The 16788-nt window shown below is 47.3% G+C and overlaps 1 protein-coding gene across 3 annotated transcripts in view; it reads left to right on the forward strand.

The window, feature by feature from the left end:
• The window catches only part of LOC146337872 (retroviral integration site protein Fli-1 homolog), a 51666-nt gene that overhangs the window by 23935 nt on the left and 10943 nt on the right, over positions 1–16788 (forward strand). For 2 of the 3 annotated variants that reach the window (XM_084815385.1, XM_084815387.1), the window contains exons 2-6: positions 4929–5134; positions 9746–9903; positions 12155–12358; positions 13481–13564; positions 14974–15039. In XM_084815385.1, the coding sequence (XP_084671511.1) occupies positions 4929–5134; positions 9746–9903; positions 12155–12358; positions 13481–13564; positions 14974–15039 (718 nt within the window). The remainder of the gene's footprint in view (positions 1–4928; positions 5135–9745; positions 9904–12154; positions 12359–13480; positions 13565–14973; positions 15040–16788) is intronic. The other variant, XM_084815386.1, reaches the window with a different exon arrangement.

Here is a 16788-nt window from a genome sequence, read left to right on the forward strand (position 1 = left end):
GAGTGGCAGCGTTTCTGTGGAAAAGACCTCCAAAGTCACCCTATTGTTTGACTTCAGGCGTGTTGTTAAAAACTTTTATCTAGTGGGGACTTTTAAAAGCTAATTTACTGTATTTAGGTTGCTGTGTGTGCGTGTCTGATATTTTTGTGTTTTGGTTGGCGTTGGATGATTCCAAATGAAGCTTTTATTGTGCAATCGCCCTGCCTCAAACATGGAATTTTACAGGGGGCCCTGACAATGTTGTCTTCCATTTGTAACCCACCCATGTTTTCACACCGCTTCTACCTTTCCACAAAAAAGATAGAAGCGGTGTGAAAATTGCTTCCCTCCCATTAAGGAGGGAAAGACAGAATAGCTGCACAAGGCCTTTTGACTGGCAGCACAAGGAGCTATACATCTGGAAGCACTCTTCTTTAATACTTTTCATTACAATGTTTTGGTACTAGAGTTATTAGTATTATATATCTTTTTAAATCCCACCATTCTTTCAAGGAGATCAGGGTAGAGGACATAGCTTCCACATAGCCCATCCTCATTTTATTCTCACACCAGCCCTGTGAGGGAGGTTAGTCTGAGTGTGTGTGACTGGCCCATGGTCACCCAGTAAGTTTCACAGTTGAGTGGAGACTTGAAAATGGGTCTGTCCCACTCCTAGTCTGACACTCTAACCACTATACCACAGTGGCTCTCCCATTGGCAGCAACCAGATGTGTACAGATTAGGAGATGATCGCATTTCTTTCCATGCCTGTGACAAAGCTTCATCTGTTCATTTGTGGATATCAGGTTGCAGTTAAAGGCACAGCTGCAGAGGCCAGTTGAAAAGTTGGCAACTTTAATAAAATAAGAAATTGGTATGTTTGCTCAGTTTTCCGGAATTTATTCTGATCACAGTTTTTGGGGTTGCTTTGGGGAAGAATGAGGATCCTTGGGCAGCACAGAGCACATACCAGCCCTTATGCCCCCCCACCCCAGTTTATGCCGAACAAATGATTTCTAATGTTGGCAACATTTTTCCTCGGTAAGGTGCCTATGCCTTTAAGAGCAGCATGACTGGCAGAACTTGATGCTTTTTTTCTGTCCTGGAGATGCAGTCTAGGAATGCTAGAATTCTGCAGAGGTCACAGAAAAGCAGCAAGGCAGCACGGGCGAACCAGCAGCTCTGAAGAGTTCCCCTTGAATCTGATCAGATGGGTTATGTTGGTTTCAAGCCCCTGTATGCAAAGTCTGGGCCCACTGAGTGCTAGGAGGGAGGAATATGACTGTGTGAGACTCAACAGAGGGGAGCTTGGATGCTAACCCCCTGAACAAGCTCTAACTATTAGCATGAATACATCTGTAATCTAAATAACATGCTCTGCTCCTACACTTTGTTATAGAACATATATAAAGCTGCCTTAACCCCAGTCAGACAATTCAGGGTTTGCTCCAGGTGTGAGGGGCTCTTGGGAAGGTGAGCCCTTGCCTGCCAGCCATTTTAAATTTCCTGTAATGCCCCAGGGCAATGGTACATCAGGCGCTCCAGGGCATTGTGGGGATTTAAAACCGCAGGCAGCTCCCAGACCCTGATACCTGTCGGCAGGAGGTCACAAACTGGATGGCTGCTTGTTGAGGATGCTAAAGCAGCAGATTTCATAGAATCACAGAGTTGGAAGGGATCATAGAGGTCATCTAGTCCAACCCTGTGCTCAGTGCAGGGATCTTGCAAGTACAGGATCCCTGACAGATAGCCCACTACATCATGCGGCTGTCTGTTCCACTGATGAACAACTCCTACTATTAGGAAGGTTCCCCTAATGTTTAGCTGAAATCTATTTCCCTGCTATATCCACTCATTGGCTCTAGTCCTTCTGCACTCTGGAGCAACAGAAAACAAGTCTGCTCCATCTTTTCTGTGACACAGCCTTCAGATGTCTGAAGGCAGCTACCATGTCTCCCTTTAATCTTCTCTTTTCCAAGCTAAATATACTCTGAATTTCCTACATTGGTCTAGAACACCTTTACGATTCTATTTAGTACAATATTTATTCTGCCCCTCCGCCAAGGATCTCAGCGTGGCACACATAGTTCTCTTCCCCCTCCCACTTAGTTTATCTTCATAACAACCCTGTGAGGTAGGTTAAAAGGGGAGAGAGTGAGTGGCCCAAAGTCATCCGGTGAGCTTCTTTGTTGAGCAAGCATATGGACGAGAGTCTTTGCAGTACTGGTCCAAAATTCTACCCACTATGCCACATTTACATCCTAAGTGTGGGTGGGCAGGTCAGATTTCTGTTTAAAAAAAAAATACAGATCAAATGAACAGGCAGCCCATCCTCCTTTGAAGCGAACTGCCCGAGGGTGCTACTTTAGAAAGCGTTTCTGGTGATGACCATTGGCAGATGGCTTTAGAAAGGGCTTAGACAAATCCATGTCCATGAATGGCTATGAGCTATGCTAGCTAAATTGAGCCTCCATGTTCAAAGGCAGTATGCCTCTGATCCCTCTATTGCCATCGTTCAGGCTGGGCGTGCAGTCACTTATGTAGTCCAAATAATACCATTTGCACACAAGAGGGAGGTATCAGCAGGCTGGGGAGAAACCCTAGGTTTGCAGAAATACAAAAACCATTAGGGAAAGAAACTTTAAAAGGAGAGGTGGCTCAAAAATGGCCCAAATGTGGACTGAGCCATATGGAATACTACTTGACTGTTGTGGGGAAAGCCAGAAAACCAGTGGAGGCTGGTGGCTCTGATGTCAGTGGGGTGGTGAATCCGCTCTGAGTTTCAGTCAGAACCAGTCAGAACTCTAAAGGAGCTCTCCAAATTGTGAATTGCCTTGGATAGCTCCTTTAGGTTTCAGAAAACTAGCTTTTTAGATTGTATATGCCCATGTGGAAGGAAAGAAATTGAATCAGTTATTCATGTTTTACTTTGCTGCTCCTTTTATATAGAGATTAGAGAGAGATTACTGTCTGATACTAGATCAGATATAAATGTACTTCTCTACTATTTTAGGACAACAGAGGATAGGGGTACAATCAAGGCTTTTGCTAAATTCTTTTTGAATGCTATGAGAATAAGATCTCTTCAGAACTGATTTTACTATATATTTCCTGAATGTGTATGTAGACTATTTGTATTTTTCTGTGTTCAAAGTCTGGTCAGTGACTGTAATAAAGATTATGATGATGATGATGGATAGCTCCTTTAGAGTTCTGGCTGGTTCTGGCTAAAACCCAGAGCAGGTTCACCACCCCACTGACATCAGAGCCACCAGCCTCCACTGCAGAAAACTGGGTAGGGGGGAATGGAGTGCCTGGAATCCTGAACAGCAGCATTTCATACCGCAGCATTTTGTTGCAGATCCAGCTAGCACTTCTGAATACCAGTTGCGGGAAAAGGATCTGGTTGGCCATTGTATGCAGCAGGCAGCTAGATTAGGTGAATATTCCACCTGATCCAGCAGGTCTTTTTTTATTTGTTTATTTTGTTGTTTTAAAACCATTTCTTATTTAAGATATTTATACCCTGCTTTTTCCCTTCCTAAAAAGGAGTTGCTCAAAATGGCATACCAAATATTAAAAGCCTTAAAAATGATAACCAATCATTAAAACGCACTTACAACCAGTGAAAAGCAGCAGCAAAAACAGAAATTCAAATTGAATAGTCAATAAATAAAATTAAGTGACAGCAGAGTCGAATGTTTGTTTCAAACGACATGGGTCTTCGACTGCGGGCAGAACACAGATAAGGAGGAAGATGACTTAAGCACTCAGGACAGGGAGTTCTACATATTGGGCGCGTGACTCTGAAGGCAACAGCACATGCCAGAGGGGGGCAGCAGCTGATCTTAAAGGCTGGGCAAATTCACATGGGAGAAGACAGTCCTTCCAACTAGCCAGGTCCCAAGCCGGTTTGGGCTTTACAGATGATAAACCAGCACTTTGAATTGCACTTGGAAACAAACTGGCAGCTGGTGTGGCTGATACAATAAAGGGGTCACCTGACCAGGGAAAGGGGTCACATGAGCAGCACGTCACCCCGGTCAAAATTCTAGCAGCAGCATTTTGCACTAGTGGAAGTTTCTGAGTGGTTTGCAGGGGCGGCCCCATGTAGAGTATGTTACAGTAGTCCAGCGGAGATGTAACTAATGAATATAGGATCAAGGCCAGATGGATGTACCAGGAATGGAAGCAGCTGGCGCACCAGCCAAAACTGAGCAAAGGTTCTCCTGGCCACAGTTGATCCCTGAGCGGCTAATAACAAGGCCAGGTCTAGGAGAACTCCCGAGCTGCAAACCTGATCTTTTAAGGCAGGGGTGGGCAACCTGCACCCCTAGGCCTTGGCCTAATTTCAAAAGCCCTCTGCGCACGATCAGTTCAGACCTCTGGCAAGAGCAATCTGTCTCTCCCCTGGGCAGGAAGGAAGAGGGAGAGAAAGGAAAAGGGGAGGCAGAACGAGAGGGAATTGGGCATGGCAGAAAAAGAAAAGGGGAGACTTTTGGCTCTAGTCCTGCCCGCTGGCTTGGGCTTGCCCACAACCAACCTGGGGGCCATGACAGATGACCTATAAGGAAATGCAGCCCTCAACAGAAGAAAGGTTCGCCAATTCTGTTTCAAGGGGTGTACACAACCCAGTGGAGGCTGGTGGCTCCGATGTCAGTGGGGCGGTGCATCAGCTCTGGGTTTCAGTTAGAACTAGTCCTGGCTGAAACCCGGAGCCGATTCACTGCCTCACTGACATCGGAGCCACCAGCCTCCACTGGTACAACCCTTTCCTGAACAGGTTGACATCTTATCCCTGGACTGGTAGGTTTGCTAACCAACTGCACCTCTGTCTTGTCCAGATTTAATTTCAGTTTGTCTGCCATCATCCAGCATCCCTGATTCCAAACGCCAATTCTAGAGGCCAACCCTGATCCCTTGCCTTTCTGTTTTCTTCCCACCTGCAGGAGGCGCTGTCAGTTGTGAGCGAGGACCAGTCTATATTTGACCCATCCTTTAGCACCCCGCACCTCTTGAAGACAGAGCTGCCCTCGGTGGATGACTATGGTGGCAAGGAAGGAATCGGGTTGGAGGAGCCCCAGTGGCCGACCCAGACCAACAACAGAGGCCATGTGGTGAAACAGGAGAATGAACAGGTCAACTGCTCCAGCAGGTCAGCGGCAGTGGAGTTGGGGGGCCCTGATCTGGGCAAATGATCACCCATGGGGACCTCCAGTGGTCCCCATGAAGCTCTCCACTCCCTGCCCCTTTCAAAAACATTTGTTAATTTTTAAAAACCTGGAAAATGTTAGGGTAGTCAGTCTTTCTCTCCCCTCTATCCCTTTGCCTTGCTATTTCCCCCTCACTCCCAGCCTCTAGCCTCACTATCCCCCCACCTCTTTAGCTCACTCTTTCTCCCCCTCCTAGCCTCGCTCTTTCTCTACCCCTTTGCCTTGCGGTTTCTCCCCCACCCAGCCTCAAGCCTGGCTATTTCTCTCCCCCCTCGCCATCTCTTTAACTCACTTTTGACTACCTAGGCCCCCACGGCAGCCATTGTGTGACAAGCCACATCCTCCGTGGGAGCCATTTTGTGGCAGTGCCCACAGAAGTTACTCAAATTCCCAAATGTGCCCATAGGTCCAAAAAGGTTGAGGACCCCTGCTCTAAAACATGGAGGGGGGAACTTGAAGCCTACATATGGTTAATCTTAACTATGGATTGTTTGAAATAGCCCATGGTTTGAAACTGGCTTGTTTCAAACAAACCATAGTTAAGATTAACCACAGTTTGTCACGTTCAGACGACACGGCAAGCCATATTTAATCAAAAGCGTAGGTGGAAGGTTCCGATCTCCTCGCAGCTGTGTCAGAGGAAGAGAGGGGAGACGGAGCATGCAAGCCCAAGGGGAAATGCGGCCATGTTCCCATCATGATCAAGCAGGGGTGCTGAACTTCTTTCAGCCTGCGGGCTGGATTCCATTCTGAAGAACCTCTCGGGGGTCACTTTCCAATGGTGGGCGGGGCGAAAGGTGTGGGTCTAAAAATCCCAGCATATTTTAGCTTAAAGCTCATACTGCCAGTAGCTAAGCCTTAGGAGAGGCATTTCAAGAATGTGTATGTGGGAGGGGGCGGGGAGGGGAGGGGGGAACTACACAAAAAAGCCAGGAAACCACCAAACAATCAGTGGTCCGGGGAAAGGATGTTTGGCCAGAGGAAGGAGGCATGGCTATTTGGGAACCCCAGGCAGACTGGATTGGGACCCCAGGCCGAGGTTCTGCACCTCTGTGATAAACCATAGTTTATCGTGATACCTGGGCAGAGCCACTGTTTTTATCTGCTGCTTCATATTGTTTTGTGCTGTTGTTTTTGTATCATTCACTGATTTGTATATTTGTATTTTGAGTGAGTCCCCCCCGCTTCATTATTAGGTGGTTTCTTGCTACTTTGGGAACAGGCCCGAGTTGAAAAGTGGGAGGTATACGTTCTAGAAATGAAAATACATCCATAAATATACCCCTTCTCCAAACCTGGGATTTTGTCAAGGTTCTGGGACCTGCTCACACGGGAGAACTTGCTCCTGGATCATGTCCTTCGGCAGCTGCGTTCCCAGGCCCCCCCCCCCCCAATCTTTAGTTTACCTTTCTGGAGACTGGACCAAGTTAGGCTCATTAGAGAACAGAGGTTTGGAAGCCCTGAACTATACTGACCTCTTCCCGCCAGAGACCCGTTGTTGATGCAGGGCTACTAATACAAGCTGCTCGGCTGGGGGGAAGTGAGTTGTTTCCTGTGGGTTGGGAAGACCAGCCACAAACTTTAGCAGAAGATACTTCCGGCAGCCGATTATATGGCTGGGGTGAGAAGGCAAGACGGGGGCCTGCCTCTTCGGGGCCAATCTCAGAGGCCCCTGTGGCAGAGAAGGGCTCTGTCACGCCTCCACCCTGTGCAGTTCCATTCCCATGTCTCTCCTGCCCCTCCTACTCTGCTTCCCCATATCAGACTGCTGTTTAAAGGAGCAAGGCTGGCCCCCAAAGTTGCCAACTGTAGATAGAAGGGTATGGAAATCTGGGAGCTATTATTGATTGGTTGATTTATTACATTTATATGCTGCCCAACAGCCGAGGCTCTCTGGGCAGCTCATAACAGTTAAAGCCATAAAATCCAACACAATAAGACATCATAGAAGACTTTAAAAGTTTAAAAGTAACATATAAAACCAAAGTAAAACCCAACAGCAGTTACAACCCAGAAAAAGGCTGGGTGAAAAGGTGCGTTTTTAGTAGTGCTGTGCCAAAAATTCCTCCCACATCTTTTTCAACCATTCTCATTCAATTTGATAGAAGAGAAATTGCTTTCGAAAAGAAATTCAGTGGTGAAGAAATTTCGGCGAAATTCTCATGGGGTGGGTTTGGGTTGCTTGGGCTGACCTTACTTTGGAGGTGGTCGAGGAGGGAGCAGAAGTGCCCTGTTTTTCATTGTACAATCATCCCTCTGGCAGCCTGTAGCCTCCTCAGCTCCCCACGCTTCAATCAAAGCCCAGTTTAAGGCACCATGAGGTAATTCCTCCCATAGGGCTTCTTTAGATCAGGACGTGCAGGCAGCCTGGGAGGCTGGCTGCGATTAGGGAAGCTCAAAAACACAACAAAAACACATTATGAAACATTGTGAATGAGGCGGAACAATGGAAGCCCCTTTCACAGGGGGAGAAAATGTTCAGGAAATTGGGGGACAGATTTTGGCAGATCACCAACTCCGCCTCATCCTTGGAGCTGGACACAACACTGCCCCCACCTGCGTTGCGGTGGGTGCAAACTGGGGCCAGCCTGCCAAGACAGTTGATGCTGTTGCAGCACGAAGACCCCCAAAACCCTTAGGAAAAAAAAGAAAGAAGCTGTGCCACGCAAGCCCTGCCAATGGGGAGCCCTGCCTGGGAGAAACTGTGGAGAATTTCTCCTCCCTCTGGAGAGATTTGGTGAAATGTTCTCCCAAATTTCTCTGCCCACAAGTAAGGTGGAGAATTTCAAGAGGCTCACAGCTCTAGTTTTTAGGAGGCACTTGAAAGAGGCCACATTTTCTGCCTCCTGAACTGCACAGGGGAGGGGTTTCCAGAGGCTGGGTGCCGCTACAGAGAAGGCCCATGGTCAGGGCACCCTTATTTTATTATTTGGCTGCTGGGGAATGCTGGGATTTGTAGGATTTTTTTCTGTCCAAACACGCATAGGATTGTGCCCTAAAAAAATGAAACACAAACAAATGCACCACAAACTTTGGAGGAAAAAAGGCGGGATATAAATGTAAAAACAAACAAACAACTAAAAAGGGTCTGTCAAGGGTGGCATGTTACTCATCACCAAAAAAGAGGACATGCATCACTTAAAACAAGAGGACACAGATATGCATACAATGTGCATATGCTGAATGATATGTATAGATGCAAGTTTAGAAATAATTGCTAGAATTTACATAAAAAGGCAATACATCTCACCCTAGGGCAGAAGGCTGTGACCAGCTGATTTGGGTGCCTGATAAGAACATAAGAAGACAGCCATGCTGGATCAGACCAAGGGTCCATCTAGTCCAGCATTCTGTTCATTTGATGGCCAACCAGCAGCCCACAGGAAGCCCACAAGCGGGACATGAGTGCAACAGCACTCTCCCGCCCATGTTCCCCAGCAAGTGGTGTACATAGGCTTACTGCCTCTGATACTGGAGGCAGCATATAGCCATCAGGTCTAGTAACCATTGAGAGCCTTCTCCTCCAGGAATTTGTCTAATCCCCTTTTAAAGCCATCCAAAGTGGTGGCCATCACTACATCTTGTGGTAGCAAATTCCACGTTTCAACTATGCGCTGTGTGAAGAAGGACTTCCCTTTTATCTGTCCTGAGTCTCCCACCAATCAGCTTCATGGCGTGATCCCGATTTCTAGTATTATGAGAGAGGGAGAAAAATGTCTCAGTCTGCTGTTGCGGTAGAGTGGCCATGCGTCCTACTTTACAAAGGACAGTCCTCTATTTGAAGAAGTCCTCTGTTGAAGGACTGTCCAGTCCAATGCCTGTTTAAAGATAAAGAACCCTAAGAAAGGAGAGCAGGGAGAGGCCTTGAAGTTGCCCATCAACTGTTAACATCTAGACAGCAGACTGAGTAGCAGTTACACCTGGTCACAGTCTTCCCCACTATGGTCAGATGAATTATATTTCTATTTAAATTATATTAATTATTTCTAAATCTTCATCTGTACATATAAATTGCATCTATACCGATCAATTAGCATAGATATTCATAATTGCATATATATATATACACACACACACACACTATACGTATAAAATACTACACATAAATTCTATACATATAAATGGTATGCAAATGTGTGTCCTTTCTTGTCCTCTTTTTTGGTGATGCCTAAGTAGCCTCCGTAGTATTTTACTATTGATGGACAACTTCAAGCTCTCCTTCCCCCTCCCTCCCCAGTGCTTTCCCTTCTTATAGTTCTTTAACTGGAGTTGGACTGGGAAGACCTTCAAACAGAGGATGCGCTTAAACAGAGGACTGTCGTCTGTAAAGCAGGACACATGGCTGTACAGCCTCCTGCAGTGGTGGTGGTGGTAATGGGCAGCCCTTGGGCAGTGAGCCTGCGGTATGAGCATAGGGGTCTTACAAATGTGCCCCTATTTCCATAGCTGTGAAATGTTGGGAGAATACGTCATTTGGACAGGGCAAGCTCCCAGTCCTCGATGACAACAGGCTTTCCAACAGTCCAATGAAGTTCCCGTCTCTTTCCCACCAGCAGGCAATCACCCGTGGACTGTAGTGTGACCCGGAGGAGCAAAGCAGGAGGCACAGTTGACCCATCCCAGGTATCCTATCAAGTTGGATACAACAACCAGCGTAGCAGCCCCCCTGTCAACCCTCCCAGCGAGGAGAAGAGGGTAATTGTGCCAGCAGGTCAGTATATGATGATGTGGCTGCCTTCTCCTCCTAATTCTTGTTAGCTGTTTATGTTTTGAGTACAGCCTTTCTTCTGCAAATGGCTGGTTTCCCCACGTAGGTCCTGCCCCTCGCCCCACAAAGATGTGGTTGGACTACAAATCCCATCACTCCCAACCATTGGTCAGGCTGGCTGGGTCTGATGGGGCTTGTCAGCCAAAATTGTCTGGAGGGACCCACACCAGTGAAGGCTGAGATCATGGCTGGTTTTCCAGGCTGTCCTTTCATCTCTGTGCTCCTCTGTCTCCTCCAAAGGCCTTTCTTGGCTTGTTTTGAAGGCTAGAGTTCAGACTAGGATTACACAAGGTTACTGTGTGTCTGAATATGTGAAGAGTGCATTTTGGTCACTTCTGATGGTTCTTTATCTTTAAACCGGACTTGGGTTGGACAGCCCTTTAAATAGAGAATGCCTTCGAATCGAAGACAGTCTTCAGACAACCTTTCAAAGAGAGCAGGGGTGAGCAACTCATGGCCCATGGGCTAGATGTGCCCTTCCAAGCCCTTTTTGTGCCCCCGCCATTCTGCCCCCACTGAAGTTGCTGTCATGATGGTGGCAGGGGCAAAAAAATACAGGGATTTTTCTTTAAAACAAGGCAGGCACTCTCTTGCCACTTTTTGGTGAGGAGGGGTTCAGCCTCTGCTGGGGTCTGTGGGAAAAATGTGTCCCCCAATCCCCAGATGTTGCCCACCCCTGAAATAGAGACTGTCTTCTGTAAAGCAAGACATGTTGCCACTCTACCCCACAGCAACCTGACATCAGGGGCATTGTGGGAAATCAAAATGGCCGCTAGACTGAACCACCTGGTGCTGTTCAAAGGATGAGCCTGGGGCAGGGGATGAATTAATGGGGCCCCAGTACAGGCATGAGTAGTGGGCCTGTCAGTGGTGGCCCCTTCCATAGGAATGAATCACTGATCCTATTCATAACTGTCTCCACTCATGATCAAAGATCCACCTAACAAGTGTGGAAGAAACGATAAGGCCTTGTCTCTTGACCTGTCTCTGTATCTTCCAAAGCCTGTTGGGAAATAGTGAAGTCTGTGTGAGAAGGAGTGAATCAATGTGGGGATGTTGCTTTGCCTGCTGAACTGATAACCAGAATCTGCTGATGTCTCAAGATGTAGCTTAAACTGGAATTTTAGGGTGCTTTGCTTAAGTGGGCTTTGCTTAAGGCTGGAGACTGATCTGAGTAGCTGTGGGGTTTTATATTCTCAAAATGGGGAAATCAACCATTGTGTCTGTTTCTTTGCTGCAGCATCTCTAGGAGGCGTAAGCTGAAGCCTGCATAAGAACACCTAGGAGGGCCTAATCCAGCCTTCCCCGATCTGTCAGCAGCTTCCAGATGTGTTGGACTACAGCTGCCATCATGCCGGGTGGGGATAATGGGATGTGTAGTCCAGCACATCTGGGGGCGCCAGGTTGAGGAAGGCTCAACTCAAATGCCATCTCTTCCTACATGTCGTCTTATGATGGTGACCAATGCAGAATTCATGGCTCTAACACAAAACCAGCTTGCTCTCTTCCTGCCCCCTGCTAATTGTGTAAAACATCTACCCGGATAAAGAGTTCTGGAGAACTCAACAGCTTGCTTGTAATCTGGAGACATTTTGGTTGTCCCTGATAAAGGTGTTGCCCAACTGTGGATTTTGAAATCGCTTCAAGATTATGTCTCGTGACGATAGATCAGGGATGTATAACCTTTTCGGCCCCGTAGGGTGCATCAGGTGGCGGGGGCCACACATGTGGACGCTTACGCATGTAGAGCTCTTTCCTCCCTCCCCAAATCTATGGGTACTGTGATGTTGTGAAATGCCAAAAAAGAGGACATGCATTGCCAAAAAAGAGGATACCAGTTTGCATACAATTTCCATATATTAATTCATATGTATGGATGCAAGTTTAGAAATAATGATTATAATTTAAACAGAGTACATCTCACCATAGTTGGGAAGAGTATGACCAGGTAGCCTTTGTGCCTTGCTCAGCGTGCTGTTCATGTGCAGTTGATGGGCAACTTCAAGGCCCAGCTGTTCTGCTGATGGTTCTTGATCTTTAAACCGGACTTAGACTAGACAGCCCTTTCAACAGAGGACTGTCCTGTGTAAAAAAGGACACCTAGCCACTCTGTGGCCTGACTGCTTCATGCATCCTGTTGCTTGGCCGTTGGGGCTGCCTGGTCCTTACCCAAAGATCTGTATCCTTCCAACAGACCCCAGCGTGTGGACCCACGACCACGTGCGTCAGTGGCTGGATTGGGCAGTGAAAGAGTACGGCCTCATCGACGTTGAAACCAGCCTGTTCCAGCATGTGGATGGCAAGGAGCTATGCAAACTGGGCAAGGAAGGCTTCCTTCGGCTCACCACACCGTACAATGCCGATGTGTTGCTGTCTCACCTCTCTTACCTGCGCCAGAGTAAGGCCACAGACGCATTCATGGGGGGAAGACTCTGTGTGCTTTAAAAAAAAATTACTGTACGATAGCCTCTTGGGAAGATTATTCTCTGAGCCAAGCTCCACTATCAGGAGCATTGCATGATGTAATTTTGCCTGGATTGCACCACTGGCATGGGAAGGATCAAAGGGCTATATGTCCCCCCACCCCCCATGTCGATTTCTTTTTAAAAAAACTGCTTGCATGTAGAACGCTAGCACATCCTTCTCCCTGACATGCTAGCTTTCTGTGCGCTGGGAACTTTTAAAGCAGGAGTGTTGAACCATTTCGGATAAGCTCTCAGGGGCCGCATTCCAGTGTTGGGTGGGGCCAAAGGTAAAAGGGGCGGGGCCAAAAATACAAAAAAAGAGTTTATTTTAGTTTAAAGCTCTTACTGCCAGTAGCTAAGCCTTAGGAGAGGCATTTCATCATTTTAGAATGGGGATAAAGCTGCCTTAGTCGGGAAACCGCAAAATGAATGACAGTTGGGGAAAAGAGGTAGGAATTTGGACACCAAGCAGGTTGGATTTGGCTGCCAGGCCTCAGGTTCTGCACCCCTGTTTTAAAGAATGGAGAAACATTCAAATGAAAGAAGCCTGAAGAGGTACCATTCCGCAAGAACTGTATCATGAGACAAATGAAGCTGTGTTATACTACTACCATATCAGGCGTTGCATCCATCTGGTTTGGGGTTATTTCCTCTGGCTGGTGGAGCCTCTTCAGGGTCTCAGATGGAGGCGGTTTTTCTTAGCCCCTGAGACCATAGCATAGCGGCCAAGCACACGCTTTGCATGTTGAAGGTCCCAGGTTCGATCTCCGGTAACTCCCATTAAAAGAATCAGGTAGCAGGTGCTGGAGAAGACATTCCGTGCTTGAGACCCCAGAGAATGGCTGCCAGCCCAGGTAGGCAGTACTGGATAAGGCATCATCCAATGTTCCTGAATTGGCGTGGAAACCTTTATTTATGTAGCCGGGGGTGGGGGTGGGTCTATTATCATGGAAATCCCACCTCTGAATCGTGGGTTTGCAAACCGGACCACAACCTGTGGCCAATCAATGGCCCTCTGTCCTAACAATTCTTTCATCTTTTGCTCCCCCAAACAGGCAGTCCCACTTTTACATACCCCTCTGCACCAGTCATTACCCAGCAACCTCCGCCACCCCCACCGAGGCCCCAAGTCAAATCTGGTGAGTTAACACGCGACGTCATTGCCTGTAGCAAAAGAGAGAGTGCCATGGACGAGTGTGTATGTGTGTGTGTGGGGGGGCTGGGGGCTGGGATAGGAACCACATCTCCCAGATGTAGCACTGGAGAGCAAGACGCAGGGTCAGGGAAGATCTGTTACTTTTACTTTAAGTGCAATTTTTACTTAGGAAGCACCTTTTAGAGCACAGTGGGCAACTTGGGAGGCTTGGGGACCATTTTCACCCCTCTGGATCCTGCCCTGGTGGGCTGTACTCAAAACAATGTTTTGAAGCAAAAATTGATCAGTATTTCACTCCATAGTACTAACGTGGCCATTTTTTTGTTATTTATATGTATTGTTGTTGTTGTTCAGTCGTTCAGTCGTGTCCGACTCTTCGTGACCACATGGACCATAGCACGCCAGGCCTTCCTGTCTTGCGCTCTCTCCCGGAGCGTGCTCAAGTTCATATTCACACAATATATATATACACATATATATGTACACATACAATATGTATACATATACACACATTTTTTTTTGCCATGGCAGGAGTCGCACCAGGGGGGGCCCCGTGAGCTGTGTGTTATGCACCCCTGTTTTAAGGAGTTGGAAGAAGTCGCTTCCTACCTCCCCATGTTTCAGACTATGACCCAGTTAGCATGTAATGGCAAACAACCCAGGAATTGCTGTGGGCGAACAGAGTTAACCCATGGGCAATTCCGAGGTTAACTCTGGGTTGTTTAACCCAGAGTTAAGTCATAGTTTTGGGGTTCGTATGTCATGGAACATACACAGTTCCTGGGCATTCCTAGGTTGTTAATTGAAAATGGAAGAGGCGCACTTCCGTCTTCAATTAACAAGCCAGGAATTGCCACCGTTACATGCGAACTGGATCAAAATATGACCATGGTTGCTTCCACAGTAGCCATTTAGTCTTTTTATGGACAATCCAGATTACGTTTTTGTCAACCCATTGCACTCCAGTGTTTGCACTGTATTGTCCAACTCTGTTTCAGCCCTGATGTGTGGTGACCTTTTTAATTACTTAAAATGCAACTGCAGTGCCAGACTGTGAAGGGGCAAAGTGCTATTCAGATTTTTCAGAGCTCCTGCACCTTTAGCTAGCAGCTTCTGTCTCTAATTGCTTCTCACTGAGCATGGGGCAGCAGTAGTCTTGAATTGCCCCTTAGTCAGTTCCTTTACCCTGCATTTTTTTGCCGGGGGATCACCTGTATCTTTGGTTATTATGCATTAGAACAAAACCTAACTATGGTGAATGCTTATTAAGTCTGCTGTTGCTTTCCCCAGTTTTCCAAGAGCAGGTCTTTAAATCTTGCTGTGAATGTTGCATTTCCCCCTGAAATGGCACTTCTGCTTAATTTGGGCATCTTTTCTCTCTTCTTGGTACAGAGCCCCCATATGAGGAAATCCGGCGGAGCACCTGGGGCAGTGGCCCTATTAGTGCAACCTCCAAAGGTACCATTCGTTCTCCCAGAAGGGACACTGAGACCCATTTTTAATCCCTCTGCTCAGATTCTGTTGACATAAACCAGGGGTGTTGAACCGCTTTCCTGCCTGAGGGCCAGATTCTATTTCTGAGAAGCTCTCAGAGGCTGCATTCCAGTGGTGGGTGAGGCAAACGGCAGAAAGAGTGGAGCCAAAGCACCAAAAATACCAGCATATTTTGGCTTAAACCTCTTACTGTCAGTAGCTAAGCCTTAGGAGAGGCATTTCAACCTTTCAGAATGGGGGAAAATTGCCCCAAAGCCGGGGAACCACTGAACTATCAGTGGTCAGGGGAAAGGGGGTGTGGCCAGAAGGAGGAGGCATGGCCTTCCAGGAAACCCTGGAGGGCTGGATTTGGCCCCTAGCTTGAGGTTCGCACCCCTGACATGAACAGCCATGAGCAGTGTGAAGGACTGCTGGAATGAATTCCAGTCTTCCTGCAAGATAGGACCACTCTGGAACTAATTCCAACTCTCCTGCAAAATAGGACCGGCCAAACCCAGCTTTCCAGTCTCCCAAACTACCCAGTAACCATCCTCCTCAGCCAAGAGGCACTGAAATTAGCACTGAGGTTATGCAGAGAGAATCACACTAACTAAAGGTTGGATAAAGGTTTATTCAGGTAAAAATAAAGGGGTAGAGGGAAAGGGAAGAATGGAAGTAGCAAATTGTACGAAAGGGTACAAAGGCAAATTACTTAAACATACACAGAGAGCCTTATAAACGCACACCCAGGGAAATAATAAAACTACCTGGCCTATCCTCAACATGCCTAAGTATGGGTCTCCCAGGATAGCAACCAGCTGTCAGCAGGTCCAGAACCACCATTACAAAGGGAGACCCCCATGCTTCTACCCCAGCCCTCTTTTAAAGCCTAGCCCTGGCAACTCAGGGCAGATTTCCTTTAGCCAATCACCGGCCCACTCCCTGGGTGGACCACCCTTGCCTCCAAGAGGCTGGAACTCCCCTCCAAATCCAGCTGTTTAGCAGGGACTGCGCCTGGCCTTGAGCAAAGGGCCGAGGAGCTTCTAGATAACATACTGTTCCAGGTGGTTGCATTGGACGGGACAACACGGCCTAATCTCATGATGGAAAACAGGCCGTCACTTTTGACAAGCGGCTTCTGTAGTAGCTGTTCAAGAAGGAGAAGAAGTGCTCCACAGAATTGCTCCTCAGAGAAGAGGTAGCCCTTCTCAAGGGTGGAAAAAACACTGCAAAAACAGGGTAGCAAACACACGTACACCAGAAAGGTTACAGCAGCCGATAGGAAGAAACATAGCCAAGTAAGCTTTTATTGGCAGCTGTCAAAGCCACAGGTGACTTTCCAGAGGGAAAAAGTTGGCAGCCTTACTGGTGAAGGATGAAAACAACAACATCCCAAATACAACAAAGGACAAGGTTCTTGTGTCTTTGAAACAGGGGATGGGCAGACCTTGCGGGATCTACTTTTAATTAGGCGGATGAAGATTATGTGTGTCTCTATAAAGAGGTGTATGTACCCCTGATCTTTGCATCCCTCAGCAGGGCAGGAAAGAAAAACCTAGGGTCGCCACCTCTCTTGTTATTGACAGTTCCACAGCAGACGTGAATCCAACCGGTGCACCATTCTATGCTAGGTGTCACTGAACCAGTTGAACTTCTGCCTCCCATGTAGATTTGGACTATGGTGTGGAGTTCTGGTCACCACATTTCAAAAGGGATATTTGTCAAGCTGGAAAA

This window comes from Heloderma suspectum, chromosome 10 (genome assembly GCF_057233095.1).
Source record: "Heloderma suspectum isolate Gila_16-S chromosome 10, 16-S_ref, whole genome shotgun sequence".
Classification (NCBI taxonomy): domain Eukaryota; kingdom Metazoa; phylum Chordata; class Lepidosauria; order Squamata; family Helodermatidae; genus Heloderma; species Heloderma suspectum.